The sequence below is a fragment of the Ranitomeya imitator genome, chromosome 3, assembly GCF_032444005.1.
Source record: "Ranitomeya imitator isolate aRanImi1 chromosome 3, aRanImi1.pri, whole genome shotgun sequence".
In the NCBI taxonomy this organism is placed as follows: Eukaryota; Metazoa; Chordata; class Amphibia; order Anura; family Dendrobatidae; genus Ranitomeya; species Ranitomeya imitator.
Genome location: NC_091284.1, coordinates 285,775,173 through 285,802,674, shown reverse-complemented (window position 1 = coordinate 285,802,674; position 27,502 = coordinate 285,775,173). Strand labels below are relative to the sequence as shown.

Below are 27,502 nucleotides of genomic sequence, written 5' to 3'. Positions count from 1 at the left end.
ACCAGCCGGCCCAGTAGAGGGAGGAGGGAAAGAGTGTTAGTAACATGCTCAGGAAGTGACAGTCAGTGAGTTGTGAGCAGTGACAAGCCGCAGGCTCAGGTCAGGGGCTGCTAAGGATAAAGGGAGCCTAGAACCTCGTGGCAGTGGATTCTTAACATCCTTTCTCCAAGAGTTCCCTTTTTGCTGGCCTCGGAATCTCTAAATAGACGTCGAGGCCTGTGGGCACGTTCTGCTGGCGAAGCAGCAAGAATAATTGGACTCAAACTCTCAGAGGCAGAGTGAGACGAGGCTGAAATTGGTTTCTATTCGTTCAGTTTCTTATTCGGAGCTGAAGTTGGTTTCTTATTCGTCAGTTTCATATTCGGAAATTTTTTATTTTCTGTTTTTTATACGTTTAACAACAAAAAATAAGCATGACAATAATAAAAGACAATGCAGTGAGGTGCCCTGCTGTGAATACACTTAAAAAGAGCTACAAAAACAATAAAACTGGCACAAAAATGGGCATCAAAGTGGGCACCAAAGGGCGCTGAAGAAGGGGTTAAATGCCTTTGGGCCACTGATCTCACTCTACAGACATATAGAACAGGGCGCCCCACATCAAAACCAGTTATCTCCAGCCTGGCCCAAATGGGTTTTGGGCACCAGAACCGTCATCAAAGTGGGCAAAGAGCCCATTTTCACAGATTTGAATAAGTAACAGATTTGAATAAGAGGTTAAATGCCTTTGGGCCACTGATCTGACAATTAAAATACACAGATAGTGATGCCCTGCATCAAACCCAGGTCCCGCTAGTATGCCCAAAAGGGCTCTGGGCATCATAACTGGCACCAAAGTGGGCAAACAGCCCATTTTGTTAGTTTTGAATAAGTAACTGATGTTTTTAAGGGGTTAAATGACTTTGGGCCAATGATACCACAGTGTATACATATAGAACAGGGAGCCCCACATCGAAAACAGGTCCATCCAGCATGGCCCAAATGGGTTCTGTTTTTAAGGGGTTAAAGGGAACCTGTCACCAGTTTTTTTGCCTATCAACTAAAAATATTATCTAATAGAGTGTGAGCTATACATTCCCCAACTATTTGTGAAATCCCCTGACTCCCCATGAATCCCCCATAAGAACCTTTTATATTTCTCCTGCTCTGTATGGAAATATCCTCGGTCCGGTCCGATGGGCTTTGGTTCTGGCCCCTCTCCCCATCCCAAATGGGCGTGCTGTACGCATTCCATTCTGTGAATAGAGTGGTTCACGTACATGCAGCGTCCCAGAGTCCTGGTCGTTGCAGTAATGTCGTTCTTCCACCAGGTGGAGCGATGTTACGTCTGATGGCACCAAAGGAGTTCACCCTGCCAGGTATCACAGCCACACAACACTTCACACGCCGGTCCACCAGGGGGAGCTAAGGGTTCTATCTACTAGGCCACTCCTCTCAAAGGGTAAAACTGGTGGGTTGGTTAGGAAGTCAGGAGAAGCTGACTGGAAGGAGAAGGAGATAGTCAGTTGGAGAAACAGAGGGAGAGGGATAGTCAGTTGGAGAAGAAGGAAGAGGGAGAGAAGTAGACTGGGCTCGGCCCAGGGAATTCCTGTCAGGCAGACAGAGGAAAAAGGAAAGAACATCAGCGGCTCAGTAGGAAAGAAGGACACGGAGCTGCGCCTGCAACCCAAGCGGCAGCCTCCTAAGAGAGGACAAGAAAGGAAGTGTGCCGTAGTGAGTGAGCACAGAAGTCATAGCAACAGGAGTGAAACATCAGTGGGAGACCAGCTAGAAGCAGGCTGCCTCCATCTGAAGCGCAGATCCGGTGGCCGGAACACCGAGGGAGTAACATAGTAACATAGTAACATAGTTAGTAAGGCCGAAAAAAGACATTTGTCCATCCAGTTCAGCCTATATTCCATCATAATAAATCCCCAGATCTACGTCCTTCTACAGAACCTAATTGTATGATACAATATTGTTCTGCTCCAGGAAGACATCCAGGCCTCTCTTGAACCCCTCGACTGAGTTCGCCATCACCACCTCCTCAGGCAAGCAATTCCAGATTCTCACTGCCCTAACAGTAAAGAATCCTCTTCTATGTTGGTGGAAAAACCTTCTCTCCTCCAGACGCAAAGAATGCCCCCTTGTGCCCGTCACCTTCCTTGGTATAAACAGATCCTCAGCGAGATATTTGTATTGTCCCCTTATATACTTATACATGGTTATTAGATCGCCCCTCAGTCGTCTTTTTTCTAGACTAAATAATCCTAATTTCGCTAATCTATCTGGGTATTGTAGTTCTCCCATCCCCTTTATTAATTTTGTTGCCCTCCTTTGTACTCTCTCTAGTTCCATTATATCCTTCCTGAGCACCGGTGCCCAAAACTGGACACAGTACTCCATGTGCGGTCTAACTAGGGATTTGTACAGAGGCAGTATAATGCTCTCATCATGTGTATCCAGACCTCTTTTAATGCACCCCATGATCCTGTTTGCCTTGGCAGCTGCTGCCTGGCACTGGCTGCTCCAGGTAAGTTTATCATTAACTAGGATCCCCAAGTCCTTCTCCCTGTCAGATTTACCCAGTGGTTTCCCATTCAGTGTGTAATGGTGACATTGATTCCTTCTTCCCATGTGTATAACCTTACATTTATCATTGTTAAACCTCATCTGCCACCTTTCAACCCAAGTTTCCAACTTATCCAGATCCATCTGTAGCAGAATACTATCTTCTCTTGTATTAACTGCTTTACATAGTTTTGTATCATCTGCAAATATCGATATTTTACTGTGTAAACCTTCTACCAGATCATTAATGAATATGTTGAAGAGAACAGGTCCCAATACTGACCCCTGCGGTACCCCACTGGTCACAGCGACCCAGTTAGAGACTATACCATTTATAACCACCCTCTGCTTTCTATCACTAAGCCAGTTACTAACCCATTTACACACAATTTCCCCCAGACCAAACATTCTCATTTTGTGTACCAACCTCTTGTGCGGCACGGTATCAAACGCTTTGGAAAAATCGAGATATACCACGTCCAATGACTCACCGTGGTCCAGCCTATAGCTTACCTCTTCATAAAAACTGATTAGATTGGTTTGACAGGAGCGATTTCTCATAAACCCATGCTGATATGGAGTTAAACAGTTATTCTCATTGAGATAATCCAGAATAACATCCCTCAGAAACCCTTCAAATATTTTACCAACAATAGAGGTTAGACTTACTGGCCTATAATTTCCAGGTTCACTTTTAGAGCCCTTTTTGAATATTGGCACCACATTTGCTATGCGCCAATCCTGCGGAACAGACCCTGTCGCTATAGAGTCCCTAAAAATAAGAAATAATGGTTTATCTATTACATTACTTAGTTCTCTTAGTACTCGTGGGTGTATGCCATCTGGACCCGGAGATTTATCTATTTTAATCTTATTTAGCCGGTTTCGCACCTCTTCTTGGGTTAGATTGGTGACCCTTAATATAGGGTTTTCATTGTTTCTTGGGATTTCACCTAGCATTTCATTTTCCACCGTGAATACCGTGGAGAAGAAGGTGTTTAATATGTTAGCTTTTTCCTCGTCATCTACAACCATTCTTTCCTCACTATTTTTTAAGGGGCCTACATTTTCAGTTTTTATTCTTTTACTATTGATATAGTTGAAGAACAGTTTGGGATTAGTTTTACTCTCCTTAGCAATGTGCTTCTCTGTTTCCTTTTTGGCAGCTTTAATTAGTTTTTTAGATAAAGTATTTTTCTCCCTATAGTTTTTTAGAGCTTCAATGGTGCCATCCTGCTTTAGTAGTGCAAATGCTTTCTTTTTACTGTTAATTGCCTGTCTTACTTCTTTGTTTAGCCACATTGGGTTTTTCCTATTTCTAGTCCTTTTATTCCCACAAGGTATAAACCGCTTACACTGCCTATTTAGGATGTTCTTAAACATTTCCCATTTATTATCTGTATTCTTATTTCTGAGGATATTGTCCCAGTCTACCAGATTAAGGGCATCTCTAAGCTGGTCAAACTTTGCCTTCCTAAAGTGCAGTGTTTTTGTGACTCCCTGACAAGTCCCCCTAATGAAAGACAGGTGAAACTGTACAATATTGTGGTCGCTATTTCCTAGATGCCCGACCACCTGCAGATTTGTTATTTTGTCAGGTCTATTAGATAGTATTAGGTCTAAAAGTGCTGCTCCTCTGGTTGGATTCTGCACCAATTGTGAAAGATAATTTTTCTTGGTTATTAGCAGAAACCTGTTGCCTTTATGGGTTTCACAGGTTTCTGTTTCCCAGTTAATATCCGGGTAGTTAAAGTCCCCCATAACCAGGACCTCATTATGGGTTGCAGCTTCATCTATCTGCTTTAGAAGTAGACTTTCCATGCTTTCTGTTATATTTGGGGGTTTGTAACAGACCCCAATGAGAATTTTGTTACCATTTTTCCCTCCATGAATTTTGACCCATATGGACTTGACATCCTCATTTCCTTCGCTAATATCCTCCCTTAAAGTGGACTTTAGACAAGACTTTACATAGAGACAAACCCCTCCTCCTCTCCGATTTTTACGATCCTTTCTAAACAGACTGTAACCCTGTAAGTTAACTGCCCAGTCATAGCTTTCATCTAACCATGTCTCGGTTATTCCCACTATGTCAAAGTTACCTGTAGATATTTCTGCTTCTAGTTCTTCCATCTTGTTTGTCAGGCTTCTGGCGTTTGCAAGCATGCAGTTTAGAGGATTTTGTTTTGTTCCAATCTCCTCGCTGTGGATTGTTTTAGAAATGTTCTTACCTCCCTTCTGAGTATGTTTTCCTGGATCTTCTTTGTTCAAGTCTAATGTTTTTCTTCCCGTCCCCTCTTCTTCTAGTTTAACGCCCTCCTGATGAGTGTAGCGAGTCTTCTGGCGAATGTGTGTTTCCCAGGTTTGTTGAGGTGTAGTCCGTCTCTGGCGAGGAGTCCATCGTACAAGTAATTCACACCGTGGTCCAGGAATCCGAATCCTTGTTGTCTGCACCATCGTCTTAGCCAGTTGTTTGCATCAAGGATCCTGTTCCATCTCCTGGTGCCATGCCCGTCTACTGGAAGGATAGAAGAAAAAACTACCTGTGCATCCAGTTCCTTTACTTTCTTCCCCAACTCTTCAAAGTCTTTGCAGATTGTCGGTAGGTCCTTCCTTGCCGTGTCATTGGTGCCAACATGAATCAGAAGAAATGGGTGGACGTCCTTGGAGTTGAAGAGCTTTGGTATCCTATCGGTCACATCCTTGATCATCGCACCTGGAAGGCAGCATACTTCTCTTGCAGTTATGTCCGGTCTGCAGATGGCTGCTTCTGTGCCTCTCAGTAGTGAGTCTCCCACCACCACCACTCTTCGTTGCTTCTTGGCTGTACTTTTTGCTGTCACTTGTTGCTGTGTGCCCTTTTCTTTTTTGCTTGCTGGTATTGCTTCATCCTTAGGTGTGCCATCTTCATCCTCTACAAAGATTTGATATCGGTTCTTCAGTTGTGTGGTTGGTGATTTCTCCATGGTCTTCTTGCTTCTTTTGGTCACATGCTTCCACTCATCTGCTTTTGGAGGTTCTCTGACACTTTTTTCACCTTCTGTGACCAGTAGAGATGCTTCTGTTCTGTCTAGAAAGTCTTCATTCTCTTTGATGAGTTTCAAGGTTGCTATTCTTTCTTCCAGACCCCGCACCTTTTCTTCTAAAAGGGCCACTAGTCTACACTTCTGACAGGTGAAATTTAATTCTTCTTCTGGTCGATCTGTGAACATGTAGCACATGCTGCAGCTCACCATGTAGGTTGTCACATCTGCCATGTTGCTCCTAGATCCTGCTGACTTGCTGTGTGTTTTCCTTCTTGTGTAATCTACTCAGCCAAGCTCTCTTGCAATAATGTCCTACAGGCAAAAATTCGGTGATTCTTTCCAAGCAGCTGGTCCCGGCTGTACCCAACGATCTTCTAGCTTAGGGAGACTCTTCGCTTTCCCAGAAGGCACCTGGAATATGCAAATTAGCCTCCTCAAGCTTGAATCCCTGGTTTGGTGATTCTTTCCAAGCAGCTGGTCCCGGCTGTACCCAACGATCTTCTAGCTTAGGGAGACTCTTCGCTTTCCCAGAAGGCACCTGGAATATGCAAATTAGCCTCCTCAAGCTTGAATCCCTGGTTTGTAGAGTAGTAGACTCTACGCTTTACTTCAGAGACTGGCAAGGCAGTTGATTCCAAGGAAAATGGCCACGGGATGCTGCACGTGCGCAGATGGAGATCGCGGCGGCCATTTTCCTGAAGCCGAGATGCAAACTCGGCTTTGGGAAAATGGCCGCTGCGATCTCCATCTGCGCACACGCGGCATCCCGCGGCCATTTTCCTGAAGCCCCGTGCAGCAGAGCACTCCATCTGCGCACGCGCGGCCTCAGGAAGATGGCCGCCCCCACCGATGACAAGGGTAATAGCGCAGATCGCGCACTTTTTCTTCACCTGCGCGCAGTGGATTCGGCACTTGGACATGCGCACACCACTTACGCCACCAACGGAAAGCTGGGGAAGAAACAGCGATGTCACCACGCCCACCTGACCTGACCAGCCTGATTGACAGGCGAAAACGGCGACTTTGGTAATGTATTTCGCAGCATAGGTGGTGAATCAGGGTACACTACATACACTATTGTAACGCACAGCGCAGGCCATATTTAACAGTATTTTTATCTCAATCTGAAAAAACGGGGTGACAGGTTCCCTTTAAAAACATCAGTTACTTATTCAAATATGTGAAAATGGGCTGTTTGCCCAATTTGATGCCAGTTCTGATGCCCAGAACCCATTTGGGCCAGGCTGGAGGGACCTGGGTTTGATGCAAGTCATCAGTGTCTGTGTATTTTAAGTGTCAGATCAGTGGCCCAATGGCATTTAACCCCTTAAAAACATCAGTTACTTATTCAAATGGCCGGAATTGACTGTCTGCCCACTTTGACGCCAGTTCTGATGCCCAGAACACATTTGGGCCAGGTTGGAGGGACCTGGGTTTGATGCAAGTCATCAGTATCTGTGTATTTTAAGTGTCAGATCAGTGGCCCAATGGCATTTAACCCCTTAAAAACATCAGTTACTTATTCAAATATGTGATAATGGGCTGTTTGCCCAATTTGATGCCAGTTCTGATGCCCAGAACCCATTTAGGCCAGGCTGGAGGGACCTGGGTTTGATGCAGGGCATCACTATCTGTGTATTTTAAGTGTCAGATCAGTGGCCCAAAGGCATTTAACCCCTTAAAAACATCAGTTACTTTTTCAAATCTGTGAAAATGGGCTATTTGCCCACTTTGAAGTCAGTTCTGATGCCCAGACCCTATTTGGGCCAGGCTGTAGGGACCTGTGTTTAATGAAGGGCATCAATATCTGTGTATTTTAAGTGTCAGATCAGTGGCCCAAAGGCATTTAACCCCTTAAAAACATCAGTTACATATTCAAATGTGTGAAAATGGTCTGTTTGCCAACTTTGATGCTAGTTCTGGTGCCAAGAACCCATTTGGGCAAGGCTGGATGGACCTGTTTTTGATGTAGGTCTCCCTTTTCTATATGCATGCACTGTGGTATCAGTGGCCCAAAGTCATTTAACAACTTAGAACATCAGTTACTTATTCAAATCTGTGAAAGTGGGCCGTTTGCCCACTTTGATGCCAGTTCTGATACCCAGAACCCATTTGGGCCAGGCTGGAGGGACCTGAATTTGATGCAGGGCATCAGTATCTGTGTATTTTAAGTGTCAGATCAGTGGCCCAAAGTCATTTAAATCCTTAAAAACATCCGTTACTTATTCAAATGGCCAAAATTGACTGTCTGCCCACTTTGACGCCAGTTCTGATGCCCAGAACACATTTGGACCAGGCTGGAGGGACCTGGGTTTGATGCAAGTCATCAGTATCTGTGTATTTTAAGTGTCAGATCAGTGGCCCAAAGGCATTTAACCCCTTAAAAACATCAGTTACTTATTCAAATGTGTGAAAATGGGCTGTTTGCCCACTTCGATGCCTGTTCTGGTGCCGAGAACCCATTTGGGACAGGCTGGAGAGACTTGGGTTTGATGCAGGGCATCAGTATCTGTGTATTTTAAGTGTCAGATCAGTGGCCCAAAGTCATTTAAATCCTTAAAAACATCCGTTACTTATTCAAATGGCCAGAATTGACTGTCTGCCCACTTTGACACCAGTTCTGATGCCCAGAACACATTTGGGCCAGGATGGAGGGATCTGGGTTTGATGCAAGTTATCAGTATCTGTGTATTTTAAGTTTCAGATCAGTTGCCCAATGGCATTTAACCCCTTGAAAACATCAGTTACTTATTCAAATGGGTGAAAATGGGCTGTTTGCCCACTTTGATGCCTGTTCTGGTGCCCAGAACCCATTTGGGACAGGCTGGAGGAACCTGGGTTTGATGCAATGCATCAGTATCTGTGTATTTTAAGTGTCAGATCAGTGGCCCAAAGTCATTTAAATCCTTAAAAACATCCGTTACTTATTCAAATGGCCAGAATTGACTGTCTGCCCACTTTGACACCAGTTCTGATGCCCAGAACACATTTGGGCCAGGATGGAGGGATCTGGGTTTGATGCAAGTCATCAGTATCTGTGTATTTAAAATTTCAGATCAGTTGCCCCATGGCATTTAACCCTTTAAAACCATCAGTTACTTCTTCAAATCTGTGAAAATGGGCTGTTTGCCCACTTTGATGCCTGTTCTGGTGCTCAGAACCCATATAAGCCAGGCTGGAGGGACCTGCGTTTGTTGCAGGACATCAATATCTGTGTATTTTAAGTGTTAGATCAGTGTCCCAAAGGCATTTAACCCCTTAAAAACATCAGTTACTTATTCAATGTGTGAAAATGGGCTGTTTGCCCATTTTAATGCCAGTTCTGGTGCCCAGAACCCATTTGGGCCATGCTGGAGGGACCTGGGTTTGATGCAGGGCATCACTTTCTGTGCATTTTAAGTGTCAGATCAGTGGCCCAAAGGAATTTAACCCCTTAAAACCATCAGTTACTTATTCAAATCTGTGAAAATGGGCTGCACTTTGATGCAGTTCTGGTTCCCAGAACCCATTTGGGCAAGGCTGAATGGACCTGTTTTTTATGTGGGGCTCCCTGTTCTATATGTATGCACTGTGGTATCAGTGGCCCAAAGTCATTTAACCCCTTAAAAACATCAGTTACTTATTGCCAGAATCCGTTCCTTCCTCAGCCCACAATCTACCAAAACTCTTGTGCATGCTCTCATCATCTCCCGCCTCGATTACAGCAACACCCTCCTCTGTGGCCTCCCCACTAACTCTCTTGCACCACTCCAGTCTGTCCTCAACTTTGATGCCCGGCTAATCCACCTCTCTCCTCGCTACTCCCCTGATTCTCCCCTCTGCAAATCCCTCCACTGGCTCCCAATTCCCCAACGAATCCAGTTCAAACTATTAACACTGATCTACAAAGCCATCCACAACCTGTCCCCTTTCAATATCTCTGAACTAATCTCCCAATATCTTCCCTCACGTAATCTCCGATCCTCCCAAGACCTCCTAATCTCCTCCACACTTATTCCTTCCTCACACAACCTGCTCCAAGACTTCTCCCGAATATCCCCCATCCTCTGGAATTCCATGCCTCAACACGTCCGGTTATCCACCACCCTCGGATCCTTCAGACGGAACCTGAAAACCCATCTCTTCAGGAAAGCCTACAGCCTATAATAACCATGCTGCCGCCTCACCACCGCCAGAGCTGCCGCCTCACCAGCGCCAGAGCCGCTGCCTCAGCCCTACCTTCTGTCTCTTTCCCACTATCCCATAGAATGTAAGTCCGAAAGGACAGGGTCCTCTCCCCTCTGTACCAGTCTGCCACTGTAAACCTGTTTACTGTAAACGATATCTATAACCCTGTATGTAACCCCTTTCTCATGTACAGCACCATGGAATTAATGGTGCTATATAAATAAATAAATAATATAATTATTCAAATCTGTTAAAATGGGCTGTTTGCCCACTTTGATGCCAGTTCTGGTGCCCAGAACCCATTAGAGCCAGGCTGGAGGGACCTGGGTTTGTAGAAGGGCATCACTATCTGTGTATTTTAAGTGTCAGATCAGTGGCCCAAAGGCATTTAACCCCTTAAAAACACCCTTTACTTATTCAAATCTGTGAAAATGGGCTATTTGCCCACTTTGATGCCAACTCTGGTGCCCAGAACCCATTTGGGTCATGCTGGAAGGATCTGGGTTTCATGCAGGGCATCACTATCTGTGTATTTTAAGTGTCAGATCAGTGGCCCAAAAGCATTTAACCCCTAAAAACATCAGTTACTAATTCAAATCTGGCAAAATGGGCTGTTTGCCCACTTTGATGCTAGTTCTGGTGCCCAGAACCCATTTTAGCCAGGCTGCAGGGACCTGATTTTGATGCAGGGCATCACTATCTGTGTATTTTAAGTATCAGATTAGTGGCCCAAAGGCATTTAACCCCTTAAAAACATCAGTTACTTATTTAAATCTGTGAAAATGGGCTGTTTGCCCACTTTGATGCCTGTTCTGGTGCCCAGAACCCATTTAAGCCAGGCTGGAGGGACCTGAGTTTGTTGCAGGACATCAATATCTGTGTATTTTAAGTGTCAGATCAGTGTCCCAAAGGCATTTAACCCCTTAAAAACCATCAGTTACTTCTTCAAATCTGTGAAAATGGGCTGTTTGCCCACTTTGATGCCTGTTCTGGTGCTCAGAACCCATATAAGCCAGGCTGGAGGGACCTGCGTTTGTTGCAGGACATCAATATCTGTGTATTTTAAGTGTTAGATCAGTGTCCCAAAGGCATTTAACCCCTTAAAAACATCAGTTACTTATTCAATGTGTGAAAATGGGCTGTTTGCCCATTTTAATGCCAGTTCTGGTGCCCAGAACCCATTTGGGCCATGCTGGAGGGACCTGGGTTTGATGCAGGGCATCACTTTCTGTGCATTTTAAGTGTCAGATCAGTGGCCCAAAGGAATTTAACCCCTTAAAACCATCAGTTACTTATTCAAATCTGTGAAAATGGGCTGCACTTTGATGCAGTTCTGGTTCCCAGAACCCATTTGGGCAAGGCTGAATGGACCTGTTTTTTATGTGGGGCTCCCTGTTCTATATGTATGCACTGTGGTATCAGTGGCCCAAAGTCATTTAACCCCTTAAAAACATCAGTTACTTATTGCCAGAATCCGTTCCTTCCTCAGCCCACAATCTACCAAAACTCTTGTGCATGCTCTCATCATCTCCCGCCTCGATTACAGCAACACCCTCCTCTGTGGCCTCCCCACTAACTCTCTTGCACCACTCCAGTCTGTCCTCAACTTTGATGCCCGGCTAATCCACCTCTCTCCTCGCTACTCCCCTGATTCTCCCCTCTGCAAATCCCTCCACTGGCTCCCAATTCCCCAACGAATCCAGTTCAAACTATTAACACTGATCTACAAAGCCATCCACAACCTGTCCCCTTTCAATATCTCTGAACTAATCTCCCAATATCTTCCCTCACGTAATCTCCGATCCTCCCAAGACCTCCTAATCTCCTCCACACTTATTCCTTCCTCACACAACCTGCTCCAAGACTTCTCCCGAATATCCCCCATCCTCTGGAATTCCATGCCTCAACACGTCCGGTTATCCACCACCCTCGGATCCTTCAGACGGAACCTGAAAACCCATCTCTTCAGGAAAGCCTACAGCCTATAATAACCATGCTGCCGCCTCACCATCGCCAGAGCCGCCGCCTAACCACCGCCAGAGCCGCTGCCTCAGCCCTACCTTCTGTCTCTTTCCCACTATCCCATAGAATGTAAGTCCGAAAGGACAGGGTCCTCTCCCCTCTGTACCAGTCTGCCACTGTAAACCTGTTTACTGTAAACGATATCTATAACCCTGTATGTAACCCCTTTCTCATGTACAGCACCATGGAATTAATGGTGCTATATAAATAAATAAATAATATAATTATTCAAATCTGTTAAAATGGGCTGTTTGCCCACTTTGATGCCAGTTCTGGTGCCCAGAACCCATTAGAGCCAGGCTGGAGGGACCTGGGTTTGTAGAAGGGCATCACTATCTGTGTATTTTAAGTGTCAGATCAGTGGCCCAAAGGCATTTAACCCCTTAAAAACATCCTTTACTTATTCAAATCTGTGAAAATGGGCTATTTGCCCACTTTGATGCCAACTCTGGTGCCCAGAACCCATTTGGGTCATGCTGGAAGGATCTGGGTTTCATGCAGGGCATCACTATCTGTGTATTTTAAGTGTCAGATCAGTGGCCCAAAAGCATTTAACCCCTAAAAACATCAGTTACTAATTCAAATCTGGCAAAATGGGCTGTTTGCCCACTTTGATGCTAGTTCTGGTGCCCAGAACCCATTTTAGCCAGGCTGCAGGGACCTGATTTTGATGCAGGGCATCACTATCTGTGTATTTTAAGTATCAGATTAGTGGCCCAAAGGCATTTAACCCCTTAAAAACATCAGTTACTTATTTAAATCTGTGAAAATGGGCTGTTTGCCCACTTTGATGCCTGTTCTGGTGCCCAGAACCTATTTGGGCTAGGCTGGAGGGACCTGGGTTTTTTGCAGGGCATCACTATCTGTATATTTTATGTATCAGATCAGTGGCCCAAAGTCATTTAACTCCTTAAAAACATCAGTTACTTTTTGAAATGGCCAAAATTGGCCGTCTGCCCACTTTGATGCCAGTTCTGATGCACAGAACCCTTTTGGGCCAGGCTGGAGATAACTGGTTTTGATGTGGGGCGCTGTGTTCTATATGTCTGCAGTGTGAGTTCAATGGCCAAAAGGCATTTAACCCTTTCTTTAGAGCTCTTTTGTGCCCACTTTGATGCCCATTTTTGTGCCAGTTTTATTGTTTTTGTAGCTCTTGTTAAGTGTATTCACATCAGGGCACCTCACTGCGTTGTCTTTTATTATTGTAATGACTATTTTTTGTTGTTAAACCTATAAAAAACAGAAAAGGAAAAATTGCCGAATAAGAAACTGAACGAATAAGAAACCAACTTCAGCCTCGTCAGAGTGAGTTAGAATCCATATACTATACTGCTACAAAAGGAGAAGATTCCCTTGGGCAAGAGAAGATAGTTAAAGGGATGCTCTACCTATACCAATAACCAGGGCTGAAGTTGTGTCCGGTACCTGTGGGAAAGATGCCACCTTGTTGGGCCTTATACTCTACATCTGAGTTGACTGTACATATACAGTAGCTTGTCATCAAGTAAAAGTTTACTTGTTTTTATGAATCTCATGTCCCCTGGCTTGATTGCTGACTTGGTTCCAGGAGAGGGATTGCTGGAATTAGAAGAGACCTAAGGGCCAGAAGTAAGTGGGAAGCATCACAAACACAACAGCACATTGGGACGGGGACACCCTTATCTGTAAGGTGCCAGAGCAAGTGAGAACTGAAGTTCGCACATGACTACCTCGGTTGGGCATCATACAGTAACTAATACTTTTGAGTCTTTATACTTTCAAGTGTATATACAGTATAAAGGGTGGCTTCTAAATATAGCCACCCAAAGAATGTGCATGTTTGTTTATTTTGACATTGTTAATGTTTATTTTTTGCAGCACTTCTGAGGCACTTTTTCAAGCAGATTCCAAGCAGAATACCCCTGAAAAAGATGTGGTGTGTGTAAAGAGCAGGCCAGAGCGAGCCATCCCCTCCCCCCAGATGGCGTACGTGCAGGCCGACATGACAGGGGTTTGGAGCAGAAGGGTAGAGGGTGGGGTTATGTTTAAAAGGAGGGGGGTAATATGCATTAGGGGGGGTTTATAGGGCAAGGAGGGGGTGGGGTTTGGCCAGTTCCCGCTCTGGAGGCAATCAGGAGATACCTACAAGATAGCATCGGTGGAGCAGGTGCTGCAATTGCTGCGGGTGGCTGCCACAAATCGGCCTCCCGGCTGGCTGGAGTCCCAGGTGGCTGGAATCCTGGGCGGAGGCAGCGGGGACATTCCGTCGGTGGCTGGAAGCAAGCGGCGCTCCTGCCGGGTCCGGCCTTCAGAGCACTTATCCCTAGATGTGCCTCAGCCTCAGCGCAGGCTCAGGAGCCCCTCCAGGGACTCTTCAGACCAAGTGCCCACCCTCAAGCATCCAAGCAGAGCCCGATCCAGGAGGAATCCGCCCGCCGTGCTGGGGCCTGCAGCGGTGGATTGGCCTTCTCCTCCCTCGCTCCAGGGGGGCTGGGCCTTCATGCGCCGGACCGTCAGGTGCTTCCTGTGATGTCACGGCGGGTCGACGTGGTGATGCTTCCGCCGGGCAGCCCTCTTCCTCTGCGGGATGTCTGCGGCTGGAGGGACCCCAGCTCTCCTGTAGCCTGGTGAGCATGACTCTATGTCTGTTTTGTTACCGACGCTATTGTTTTCCCTGGTAGTTGGGGTTAGGCGGGTGGGGCAGTGGTTATGGGGGAGCATGCGAGGGTTCGGTCTGATTTGGGGAATGAAGGGGTAGGCGCGTTGTTATCTAGCATCCGTGAGTTGCTCACATGGTTGGAAGCCGTTAGGTCGGTGCCGTCACCTTTGGCTGCGTGGGTGGGTCCTACAGACTTAGGTCTAGGTGTGTTGGGTGGGGGTTTTTTGGCACCGAGCAGGTCGTTGGAGCCCATGTCAGTGTCCGTGCAGACTGAAAAAGAGAAGGAAGGTAGGATTCGTTTAGACGATAAAGCGCGGGGCGAGGTTTATGTTTGTTTTGAGGGGCCGTTGGGGGCTCATTTAAAGAAGTAAGTGAGGGAGAAGATTTGGAGGGATGAGTACGTGGAGATCTTTTCCCTCCTTCCTTTGGAGAAATTTCATTTAGATAAGAGCAAGAAGGACAGTAAGAAGGAGGAGGAGGAGAAACGAAGATGGTGTCTTATTCCTCAGACTTCCGTGAACTGGCTACAAGCATTCGCGATTCTGGCGAGTGTAGTTGGCGAAAAGGCTCCTGAAAACTGTTCCGCCTTATCTTGCTATGGATTCGATAGGTGAGGCACATAGGGCATATGGGGGTCAGGCCTGGCTCCGGTACGACGAGCAGTTTAGGCAGCGGAAGGCAGTTCGTCCGGCGATTAGATGGGATCAGAAGGACATTGGTTTGTGGTTGCGGGTTATGGTGCCGACAAAATTTGGCCATTTCTTTCAAGGTGGGGCCAGAACTGCTGGCCAAACCGCCTCGCAAGGAAGTTCTTCGGGATCAGGGGGTCAAAAACATGGTTTATGCTGGCAGTTTAACGATGGCCAGTGCAAATTCGGAGCTACTTGTAAGTTCAAGAACGTGTGCTCGCACTGCAGTGGATCTTCCCACGGTGCTGCCAAGTGCTTTAAGAAAAAAGGGAAGCCACAGGGCAATTCCAAAGGGGGTGACGCCGGTGAGACTGGATGCAATGGTCCCCTATCTAAATAGGTTCCCGGATAGGGAAAAAGCTTTTCGTATACCTGCTCCTCCTTTTGGTATCCCTCAAGTTTTGAAGAATTTAAGATCAGCTGAGTTACACGCTGCTGTGGTTTCGGAAAAGTTGAATAAGGAGGTTTTGTTGGGGAGAATGTCCGGACCTTTCCCTGTTCCGCTGCTAGAGGATTTGGTAGTTTCGCCGTTGGGCGTGGTTCCGAAGAAGGAACTAAACAAGTTCCTGATTCAGCATTTGTCATGCCCTCGGGGGAGGTCTGTGAACGACGGGATAGACCCGGAGCTTTGTTCCGTGGTTTATACGTCTTTTGACGAGGCGGCACGCTGGGTGCGTAGTTGTGGTAGGGGTGCGCTGTTGGACAAGACCGATATTGAGTCGGCTTTTCGTTTACCACCTGTTCATCCGGATAGTGTGAGGCTGTTGGGTTGTTTTTGGAATGGGGGGTTTTACATTGGGAAATATGCAAATGCATGAAGGAAAGCCGCGGAGACACCATCACCTGTTTCTCAACTAAAGCAATAAATAGCCAGGTCTTTCACCGGGAAGGAACAACCACGGGAAGGGCAGCATCCAAAAAGGAAAACCACCTATGCCACAACATGGTATACATTCACAAACAGCTGTTTCTCGGTATTTGCCCCTCATCAGTGTGGAGTAGGAACTGGCTATTAGGAGCAGTGCTTAGTTCCTTTTTGGATGCTGCCCTTCCCGTGGTTGTTCCTTCCCGGTGAAAGATCTGGCTATTTTTTGCTTGCGTTGAGAAACACGTGATGGTGTCTGCGCGGCTTTTCTACATGCATTTGCATATTTCCCATAAGGGATGGGAGCAGTGTTCTGGATCACTGAGCTGAGAAACACGTGATGGTGTCTTTGCGGTGTTGGATGTTTTGATCTCCCCGAGGTGATTCATCCTTATGTTTATAGTCCTTTAACTAGGCACTGCTCCTAGCCAGTTTCCTACTACACACTGATGAGGGACAAATACCCACGAAACAGCTGTTTGTGAATGTATACCATGTTTTGGCATAGGTAATGTTAGGGGTCGAGTTCCCGCTTCTGCACAGGAGGAATCTCGGGCCGCTTCTGCTGCGGTCTCCCATTCCTCTCCTGCCGCAGGTAAACCTGCTCAGCAGAGACGTCGGTCCTTGCGTCTGGCTCAGTCTCACTCTGTGCTTAGGCTTGCTGTTGCTTCTCCAGCTTTTGCCATTAAAGCCAGTGCTGGGCAGCAGCGAGCGGACGCTTTTGGGACTAAGTCCTCCTTTTTCCCTTCTGAGCATGCCCAGGGTTAGATCTCCCGTTGGAGATCAAGGGTCACATGCTCAGATGCTGCAGTGGTTCCCATTGGTCCTCCTGGCAGGTCCTGAAAGGGCTAACTTCTGTGGCAGCTGCCCATTGGTCCTTTATTGGAAGGTCCTGAAAGTACTACAGCTATATAAGCTTCGCATGACCGCACGGCCATGCGCTAGTGTACAATTGTATACATGTGTTTGTTGTGAGTGCAAGTCGTTCATTAAATACCCCTACCCTATTGTATGACTGTTCGCGTATGGAGTATGGCTGCTATCTAGCGCCCGACTAACCACTCAACGTGTCACACACGTATCAGCGTCTATTGCTGTGACCGCCAGTGCGGTGCCACGCGTCAGTAGTGCGTTTCCTGACCCACGTCTGGGTGCTTAGTGGTGTCTGCCAGCACGGCACAGTTCGCACTTCGGTGCTCTAATTATAAGAGTTGCCGAACACACCCAGTTGCGGTGTTGTGTCAGCAAGTGGTCTAATTGGACTTCAATCCTGAGTCTTGGGGTTGTGTTCGCTGACTCCTTGCTTGCACTCTTTAGTGCGGTATTGCGGACCTGTGGCTTTACCGGGTTCACTTCCACCGCCATATTATGCTGCCATTTACTAGCAGCAGGTTTTCACCTGCACGGTGGACCCCGGACTGCGAACGCATCTATTACATCTTTCTTGGTGCGTTCCGCCAGTCCTAACAGGTGGTTTTCCTTTTTGGATGCTGCCCTTACCGTGGTTGTTCCTTCCCGGTGAAAGACCTGGCTATTTATCGCTTGCGTTGAGAAACACGTGATGGTGTCTCCGCGGCTTTTCTACATGCATCAACAGGTTGACAGCATCTTCTCCCCCGGTTCTTCATCAGTTGGTGTTGTTTTGCATGTCTATCAATGTGTATATTACGGCGTCTCATGTGCCTGGAATGGAGAATTCTATTGCTGACTCTTTGTCTCGATTTTAATGGGAGCGTTTTCGGTCTTTGGCCCTGGATGCGGAGGAGCGGGGCTGGACTGCCCGCCGGAGCTTTGGAACGTGGTATCCGGCCTGCAGGACCTTTGATTTACGCATCTTTGGCACCCAGCACGTGGTCGGCGTATCGGTCGGTATGGTGTGATTGGGAGTCCTGGCTGGTGTCATGCGGGGCTACTAACGCGGGTGACGATCAAGTGGGTGCCTTGTTGTGGTTGAGACGCGGTGCTGATGAGGGGTGGCCGGCAACAAAGGTGGATAGAGTTAGGTCGGCTTTGGCCTTTTGTTTTCAGCTTTGAGGATTGCGGGATTTGACAAAATTGTTCCTGGTAAGGCAGGCGGTGAAAGGGTTTAGAAGAAAGATGGGACAAGGGGATCGCAGGCGCCCAGTCTCTTTTGGCATGTAGGAAAAGGTGGCCACGCGTTTAGATGAGATTTGTTTATCCACCTTTGAGGTGGCTCTTTTTCATTTAGCCTTTTCCCTTGCATTTTTTGGAACTTTGAGGGTGGGGGAGATTGTGTCTCCCGCCACGTACAGACAAGGGGGGCTTTGGGCTAGGGACATGGTGCTTATTGAGGGTTGTTTACATTTCTGGATACGTAGGTCAAAGACGGACCAGGAAGGAAAAGGTAAACGGGTAGTTTTGGGTGCTGTCCTTGCTTCGCTTATGTATCCCGTTTATTGTTGGCAGGTTTTTAATTGTTTTCGGCCGTCCAAGACTGGACCTTTGTTGTGTCATGAGGATGGATCTTTCCTCTCCAAATTCCTGTTTGTTGCGATTTTTAGGCGAACATTGTCGGGGCTGGGTGTAGATGCTTCTCGTTTTGCATCTCACTCGTTTCGTATTGGGGCCGCGACCGAGGCGGCTTTGGGAGGTTTGGCCCCTGAAGTGGTTCAGAGGATAGTGAGATGGGAGTCTGGGCGTTATAAGAGCTATGTTAGACCTTGAAGACTTGGATATTTTCCTGTAGGTCTGTATTTTCTATTTCATTAGTGTGGACTCTAAGTTGTGTGTATTTTCTAGGTCAAAATCTTCTGTTGGTTTGGATTGTCGGCCACTCCTACCTTTATTGGGGCGTGAGGCATGCAGATGTTCGGCGGGAAGGACGTCAACTCGGTTTTTCTAAAGACGTGGCTGTGGTCAGGTGGTTGGGTTTTCGGGGTTTGTGTTTGAATGGGGTTATGCAGGAGGTACATAATGGTGTTCGGTTAGATAGACCTCCTGACATCTTGGTTTTGCATGTCAGGGGAAATGATTTAGGGGTTCGCCCATGTCGGGAGTTAATACGGGATATTAAGCACAATCTTCTCAGGTTATGGGTGTCTTTTCAGGATTTGCTCGTGGCATGGTCTGATATCATCCCGAGGAGATGCTGGCAACACGCCTGATCCGTGGACAATATTAATAAAGCTAGAATAAAGGTAAATTGGGCACTATCTAGTTTTGTTGTCAGGAACGGAGGTTTGTTCATCCTTCATTTTGAATTGGAAAAGGGGGGGGGGGGAATTTCTCCTGGGAGATGGTTTTCATTTGAATGCGGTGGGCATCAATTTGTGGGCCCTTGGATTGCAGAGCAGCATTAAAAGGGCCAAAGCGGTCAAGTTTGGGGGGCCTCGGGTATTTGAGGTGTTCAATTACCGTTGTTGTGGCGGTGGGAGGGGTCCTTGGAGTTGGTGCTAAATTGGCCTGGGGGATCCGTCGGGATACGGATTCTTCAGTTGGTGTAAAGTTTGGTTTTGGATCTGGTGGTTCGGGGGGATCTTGGCAATGGTGGGCCGGATTCCCAAATTTTAAGTGGACATTGGTTACCCTTCGGGGCACTTTGGTGCTCCCAAGCCAGTGGGGTAACGGCTGTAAATTATGGTCTGTTTTCTGTCCACTCTCTATTATGGTTTACCACCAGTTTGGAGCCTCAAGGACCCTCCCCACGTTACTTTACTGTTATGTTTGTATGTTTATAATAAAGGCCGTTGTGGCCAATTATTATCCAAGTTTAGAATCCTGTCATTATTTGGGATGGGGTTTATCTGGTGGGAATTCGGGGGGTTGGGGCTAAAGGTGGGAAAGTCCTACTAAGCTATTGACTAATACCAATTTCAGGAGATAGACCGGACCTCGGGTACCTGCATGCCGGCTCCGAAACTAGAAATGCTGCATCCTCTGTTCCTGGGGGGAATCCTGAGTGGGACAGACCTTCCGCTGCTGCTTGAGGGAAGCAGGAGAGTGATTGGGCTTCCTGGTGACAGGAGGGGGCATAGGGAGCCAGAAAAGGGCGCTCAGCAACAGGTAGATAAAAGGAAAAAGTGCGCAAAGCAGAGTAGTTTGGGGCCAGAGCAGCGCGAAGAGCAGTGAGTGGCGCGCTTGGTCTCCTTTGCCCTCAGAGAGTACTGGCGCTGTAGCAGGTCACATAGAAAGAGCCCTGTCACCTGCAGAGACAAGCGTGTACAGTAGCACGCCAGAGAGAGAGACCGCTGCAGAGCCGTGCAGAGTGGAGCAGAGCCGTGCAGAACAGAGGTGTGCAAAGCCATGCACACAGAGCGGAGCCGAGCCGGGTGGCGCAGCACACATAAAGAGGAGTGCTCCGGTCGGGCGAACCAGCGCCAAAGAGACCAGCATTGCCTGCCACCAACAGCGGGACCAGGGAAAGCGGGACTTGTGGTGTGTGCCTAGTGATAGCCAGAGAGTACCAGGTGCTGTACATGACGTGACCGTGAGTACTGCACATGCGTTGCCCCCAAGAGAGATCACACAAGGGAGTGAGACTTGCACCCTGACATGGGAGAGAATAGTTGTCCTGTTACCTGACTACCCTCCATTTGATATAGTTAACCCCTTCACGACATGCGCCGTACTAGTACTGCGCATGTCGTGTCTCCCCCTTTGATGTGGGCTCCGGCGGTGAGCCCACATCAAACAACATGTGTGCGCAATAGCGGCGGGTAAAATTGTGATTCACCCGCCACTATTAACCTGTTAAATGCCCTGTTAAATGCCGCTGTAAAATGCCATGCGGCTGGAAATGAGCGCATCGCCGACCCCGTCACATGATCGGGGGTCGGCCATGCATCAGGATGGTAACCATAGAGGTCCTTGAGACTGATGCAGGCCTGCTGTGAGCGCCACCCTGCAGACAGTGCTCATAGCAAGCCTGCAATTCAGCTACATAGCAGCGATCTGATAATCGTTGCTATGTAGCTGAGCCGATCAAGTGGTGCCAGCTTGTAGCCTCCCATGGAGGCTATTGAAGCATGGCAAAAGTTAAAAAAAGTGGCAGCACGGTGGCGCAGTGGTTAGCACTGCCGCCTTGCAGCGCTGGAGTCCTGGGTTCTAATCCCACCCAGGACAACATCTGCAAAGAGTTTGTATGTTCTCTCTCTCGTGTTTGCGTGGGTTTCCTCCGGGTACTCCGGTTTCCTCCCACATTCCAAAGATATACTGATAGGGAATTTAGATTGTGAGCCCCATCGGGGACAGTGATGATGATCTGTGCCAAACTGTAAAGCGCTGCGGAATATGTTAGCGCTATATAAAAAATAAAGATTATTATTATTATGAAAAAAATAAAAAAAATATAAAAGTTTAAATCACCCCCCTTTCACCCCATCCAAAATAAAACAATAAAAAAAAAAATCAAACCTACACATTTTTTGTATCGCCACATTCAGAATCACCCGATCTATAAAAAAAAACATTAACCTGATCGCTAGACAGCATAGTGAAAAAAAAATTAGAAACGCCAGAATTACGTTTTTTTGGTCGCCATGACATTGCATTAAAATGCAATAATGGGCGATCAAAAGAACGTATCTGCACAAATGTGGTATCATTAAAAACGACAGCTCAGCACACAAAAAATAAGCCCTCATCCGACCCCAGATCACGAAAAATGGAGACGCTATGGGTATCGGAAAATGGCACATTTTTTTTAGCAAAGTTTTTAATTTTTTTTCACCACTTAGATAAAAAATAACCTAGTCATGTTAGGTGTCTATGAACTCATAATGACCTGGAGAATCATAATATTAGGTCAGTTTTAGCATTTAGTGAAGCTAGCAAAAAAGCCAAACAAAAACAAGTGTGGGATTGCACTTTTTTTGCATTTTCACCACATTTGGAATTTTTTTCCCATTTTCTAGTACAAGACATGGTAAAACCAATAGTGTTGTTCAAAAGTACAACCATATTGACGGAAAAATAAAAAAGTTATGGCTCTGGGAAGGAGGGGAGCGAAAAACGAAAACACAACAATGAAAAAGGGCCGCGGTGAGAAGGGGTTAATGAGCCATATTGGGCTCACACCAGAATGTCGCCCGTGCCTTTAATAGCCACATTAGTATATGGACTAGGCCAAGTGGAAGGTACCGGAGACCGACCACTGCCGCCAGAAGAAGGAACCAGTGACTATAGTACCCTTCAGGAGGAGGCGCTGCGCCCGCCATTGCCGGCGCTATTTAGTGCGCAGCAGAAGCTGCAGTGTGAGAACTTCCATATACTCTTGCTTCCTAATTGTTGTGTTTGAACTGTTGCATTTTACCGTGCCTTTAATACCGTTAACTCTTTATCTCCCTGCGTGGAGTATCTCCCTTGTAAATAAATCTGTTAACCCTTGCTCTGCCTTCCGTCCGTCACTGCATCCCGCGCTCCTGCTTGATATCTTACATGTGCACATAGCCTTATGGAACCCAGGTGAAAACTGACTGATCCTATTTTAGGATTTGCTGGGATCCATTTCAAATAAAACCTATCATGCTGTCTATCATTTTATATGCAGCATACTTCATGAAATGCCATATATATGCCTGGTGTCTAACGGAGCACGTAAAGCCATGAATGAAGGCTTCATACCAAGCGGACAAAAGATTTATATCAACAGATCTGATAGAGAGTCCCCACCTTTATCAGTATAGTAAATCTCTGCTTATCCTCTGGAGGGCTGCCTCGAGATCCTGGGTACTCAATATCGAGGTCAATTCCATCAAAGTTATATTTGCGGAGACATGCAATCACTGATTTAATGAAAGTTGACCGGTTCCCAGAATTAGCAACCATATCAGTAAACCTAAATGCCAGAGATGAAAGAGTTATAAAGAAGTTCTATGACTTTAGCACCTATATACATGTATGTGCATTTCCTTACCTCTGTGTCCCAAAGTTCCAACCTCCAATTGCCAATAATGTCACAAGTTTTGTATTGCTGAAAGAAAATAAAACATGTGTTTGATTTACACAGAATATAAGAGTCAGCTGGACCTTGTAGAGCCTATATTGTAAGACTAAAAGAAAACCAGGAGTGAATTATTCTCAACAACGGACAGTATGAAAGCTTGTGAGTAAATACTAACATCTTCTTTAGGTCGTTAAACTGTGTGTATAGGACATCATCATTCCACTCATAAGGTGCAATCTTATGCTCATTCATGGTGGCAAAGGAATATATGAGATGAGTGCAGAGCTGCGGGTCAACATCCCCTGGCATGAACTTTCCCTGGTCAGGCCGGTATTGAGACCAGTTTGTAAAGTAACAAACCAGTTTGTAGGTAGAACCTGAAAAAGTATAAAAACATTAATTTTATATTGAATGCAATGTAGTTTTGAATTTCATAATTAATTTTACCATACAATCAACTGAAAAATGGGAAAAAATATTCATATATTTTTTTTTGTTGTTTTTTTTGTCTACAGGATACATTACATTGCAGTAAAAATGATCTGGCAATATGGTTCTCCAGGTCACTACAATTACAGAAACACCAAAATAGTATAGCTTTTTTTATCTAAATGGAGAAAAAAAAAACAGAAATGAATGAAAAAAGGTTGAATGTGTTGCCATGTTCAGAGACCCATTAAATTTTAGATTTTTCATTTGATGGAAGTGTGTGAAGGCTTTTTCTGTGGAGAGCTGTGTTTTAATTCATACCATTTTGGGGTACTTATATAATTTTAATCACTGTTTATTGCAATGTTCCAGTGACCGAATAAAACCCCTGAAATTCTGTCTATGTGATTTTTTTTATCTTCCAGCATTAACCGGTTTGGTTAATCTATTTTATGTTTTGGTAGATCACACATTTATGGATGTGGTCATACTAAATATGTTGATTTTTTTTCTAGTCAGGAAAAAGGAAAGTGATTCAAATCTATGTTAATAATCTGCAAGTAATATTGTAGATTGTGAGCCTTCACGGGCAGGGTCCTCTCTCCTCGACCTGTACCAGTTATGACTTGTATTGTTTAAGATTATTGTACTTGTTTTTATTATGTATACCCCTCCTTACATGTAAAGCGCCATGGAATAAATGGCGCTATAACAATAAATAATTATAATAATAAAGTTATAGGTGGACAGAAGTCCACTGTTCTCACTGATGTTAGAGACAGATTATGGCTGTATGACACAGCCACTAGCTGCTGGGACCAACTACTGAGCCTGCATCAAAAATAAAGACTGGACAAATGATGTACCAGCTCGTCATGTGTCAAGAATGGCTGAATTACAAATTCCTTCATCAGCAGTAATATATATAAAATACAGATCAAAATCCTGTTTCCTCCTACAATTTCTTGCTAATCCTGTTTTCTTGTTCTTCCACTATATTATGTTGCTTATTTACTTTTTGGTTTGGCCTTTTTCTTTACGATTTGATATGTAGAGCAAATAAGTTAATATCTTACCCAGCTGAACATGCAGCAGCAGGAATAGACCTGTATCACAGAAAACACATAAACTTCATTTCATATAATGGCAACAAATTACACCATGAAATCAATCATAAATCCTCAAAACTCATATTATGCATAATTGCAGAGATGCTGGAGAATAAGTATGGTATGCATTAATGTTACGAACCTGATGTGTAAACAATCAATGGACATTCAACTAACATTATTTATGGTTCTTACCCGCCCAAAGCAGCATCTTCCTCATGTCTCCGTCTGTCTCAGTAATGTCCAGCGATTGCGATAGCAGTTTATAGAGTAGGAATTCCAGCTATCAGTGTGAAAACTGTACAAGTGAATACAGTGATAAAAAATAAAAACATAATTTTGGCATAAAAATAAATGCACCTGGATATTGGATAGGAAACACTGGAAAACATGTTGAAACTATAAAATCTGGTAAAGGTAGGGTGATATTGAATATGCAAGGTCAACCATTACAAAAACACAGTTCAAGGCTACAATCAAGGACATTAAATCTAAAATTATATAGTAATACATTTTATATAAAAATGATTGTACTGTATGTCACAAAGAGAGATTCTAAATATAGGCTTTTTTGGCTTAAGATTCTAAAGTGCTACACCTTTAAAAAAAATTGTCATACCCAATATACTACCACGTAGTAAGAAAAAAGAGGAGATTGAATTGGACTCATGCTTCAAACATGCCTCAATCACACTTATCCTCAAAAAGCCCTCTCTTGACCCATCCTCTGTATCTGTATCATTTCACTTTTCCCCTATTCCTCAAAATTAATGGAATAACACATCCATCTAAAACTGTCCTCCCACTTCTCTTCTTGCTCCCTTTTGGACTGCATACAATCTGGCTTCTGACCGCATCACTCCACTGAATCCGCCCTGACTAAAGTCACCAATGACCTACTGACCACTGTGCTTTTGACACAGTGGACCATTCCCTATTACTAATGACCCTCTAATCTCTTGGCATTACAGACTTGGCCCTATCTTGGATCTCGTCATACCTAACAAACCGTACATTCAGCGTCTCCCACTCACACAACACCTCCTCACCTCGCCCTCTATCTGTCGGTGTCCCATAAGGTTCAATCCTAGGTCCCCTGCTCTTCTCCATTTACACCTTCGGCTTGGGACAGCTCATAGAATCTCACACCTTTCAGTATCACCTCTATGCTGATGACACACAGATCTACCTCTCTGGACCCGATATCACCTAACTACTTACGAGAATCCCACAATGTCTGTTTGCTATTTCCCGCATCTCCCCCCCCCCCCCCGAACAGTCCTATCCATTAAAGTAAATGACTGCTCACTCTCCCCAGTCCCACAAGCTTGTGGCTTTGGGGTAATCCTTGACTCTGATCTTTCCTTCAAACTACATATCCAAGCCCTTTCCACTTCTTGCCAAATTCAAAACAAAAATATTTCCCGGATCCATACATTCCTCATCCAAGAATCTGCAAAAATCCTAGTGCATGCACTCATTATTTCCTGCCTTGACTACTTGACTACTGCAACCTCCTGCTCTGTGGCCTCCCTTCTAAAACTCTTGCACCCCTCCAATCTATTTTAAACTCTGCTGCCCGACTAATACACTTATCCCCCTGCTATTCCCAAGCCTCTCCTCTCTATCAATCCTTTCTCTGGCTCTCCTTTACCCAGAGACTCCAGTTCAAAACCCTAACTATGGCGTACAAAGCCATCCACAACCTGTCTCCTCCATACATCTGTGACCTAGTCTCCCGATACTTACCTGCACACAACTTCCGATCCTCAGAAGATCTCCTTCTCTACTCCCCTCTTATCTCCTCTTCCCACAATCGCATACAAGATTTCTCCTGCACATCCCCCCTACACTGGAACTCTCTACCCCAACACATCAGATCTCGCCTACCATCGAAACCTTCAAAAGGAATCTGAAGACCCAACTCTTCCAACAAGCCTACAACCTGCAATAGCCCTTGATCCACCAAACTGCTGCAAGACCAGCTCTACTCTCACCCACTGTATCCACACCCATTGCTTATAGATTTTGAGCCTCTCAAAATGAGCCTCTCAAGCAAGGTCCTCTTTCCTCCTCTAACAGTTGTGACTTCTATTGTTTAAGATTATTGTACTTGTTTTTATTATGTATACCTTTTTCGCATGTTAAGCACCATAGAATAAATGGCGCTATAATATTAAATAATAATAGGGCTTAACTTGACTCCAACAGACAGTAATGAAGAGACTCACATATATGTGAAGTCAATTCGCACATGCTTCTCCTTCCATTTGTAGTCTTCTAAACGCAATGGGTTACATACTTTTTCCTAATAGGTGAACATCTTAGCAGAAGAATACCAATTTCATTGCAAAACCCTATTTAAAGGAACCTTTCATTTGATCCCTGATGCCCAAACCATGGCGAGAATAAATCAGCCATGTACACATTGTACAGTTGTGTGAAAAAGTGTTTGCCTCCTTCCTGATTTCCTATATTCTTTTGCATGTTTGTCACACATAAAGGGACTCTGTCACCTGAATTTGGAAGGAACAATCTTCAGCCATAGGGGCGGGGTTTTCGGGTGTTTGATTCACCCTTTCCTTACCCGCTGGCTGCATGCTGGCTGCAATATTGGATTGAAGTTCATTCTCTGTCCTCCGTAGTACATGCCTGTACAAGGTGCAATCTTGCCTTGTGCAGGCATGTACTATGGAGGACAGAGAATGAACTTCAATCCAATATTGCAGCCAGCATGCAGCCAGCGGGTAAGGAAAGGGTGAATCAAACACCCGAAAACCCCGCCCCTATGGCTGAAGATTGTTCCCTCCAAATTCAGGTGACAGAGTCCCTTTAAATGTTTCAGATCATCAAACAAATGTAAATATTAAAGGAAGATAACACAAATAAACACAAAATGCATGTTTTAAATTAAGGTCTTTATTATTAAGGGAAAAAGAAATAAAAACCTACAGGGCCTTGTGTGAAAAAGTGATCCCCTCTCAATCTTAAAGAACATAAATTAACTGTGGTTTATCACATCTTAGGGAAGCTTCTTTCAAATTCTCTAGCAATACACAGGCCTGATTACTGCTACACCGGTTCTCAATCAAAAAATAATTTA

At 45.4% G+C, this 27,502-nt stretch overlaps 1 protein-coding gene across 4 annotated transcripts in view; it reads right to left on the bottom strand.

Moving 5' to 3' along the window:
• The window catches only part of LOC138669776 (acidic mammalian chitinase-like), a 137,760-nt gene that overhangs the window by 37,282 nt on the left and 72,976 nt on the right, over positions 1-27,502 (bottom strand). For 2 of the 4 annotated variants that reach the window (XM_069756505.1, XM_069756508.1), the window contains exons 2-6: positions 24,595-24,682; positions 24,367-24,396; positions 23,037-23,238; positions 22,832-22,888; positions 22,588-22,753 (exon numbers count right to left, since the gene is read on the bottom strand). In XM_069756505.1, coding sequence (XP_069612606.1) covers positions 22,588-22,753; positions 22,832-22,888; positions 23,037-23,238; positions 24,367-24,396; positions 24,595-24,682 — 543 coding nt within the window. Of the gene's footprint in view, positions 1-22,587; positions 22,754-22,831; positions 22,889-23,036; positions 23,239-24,366; positions 24,397-24,594; positions 24,698-27,502 lie in introns of all 4 variants that reach the window. The other 2 variants (XM_069756507.1, XM_069756506.1) reach the window with 1 other exon arrangement.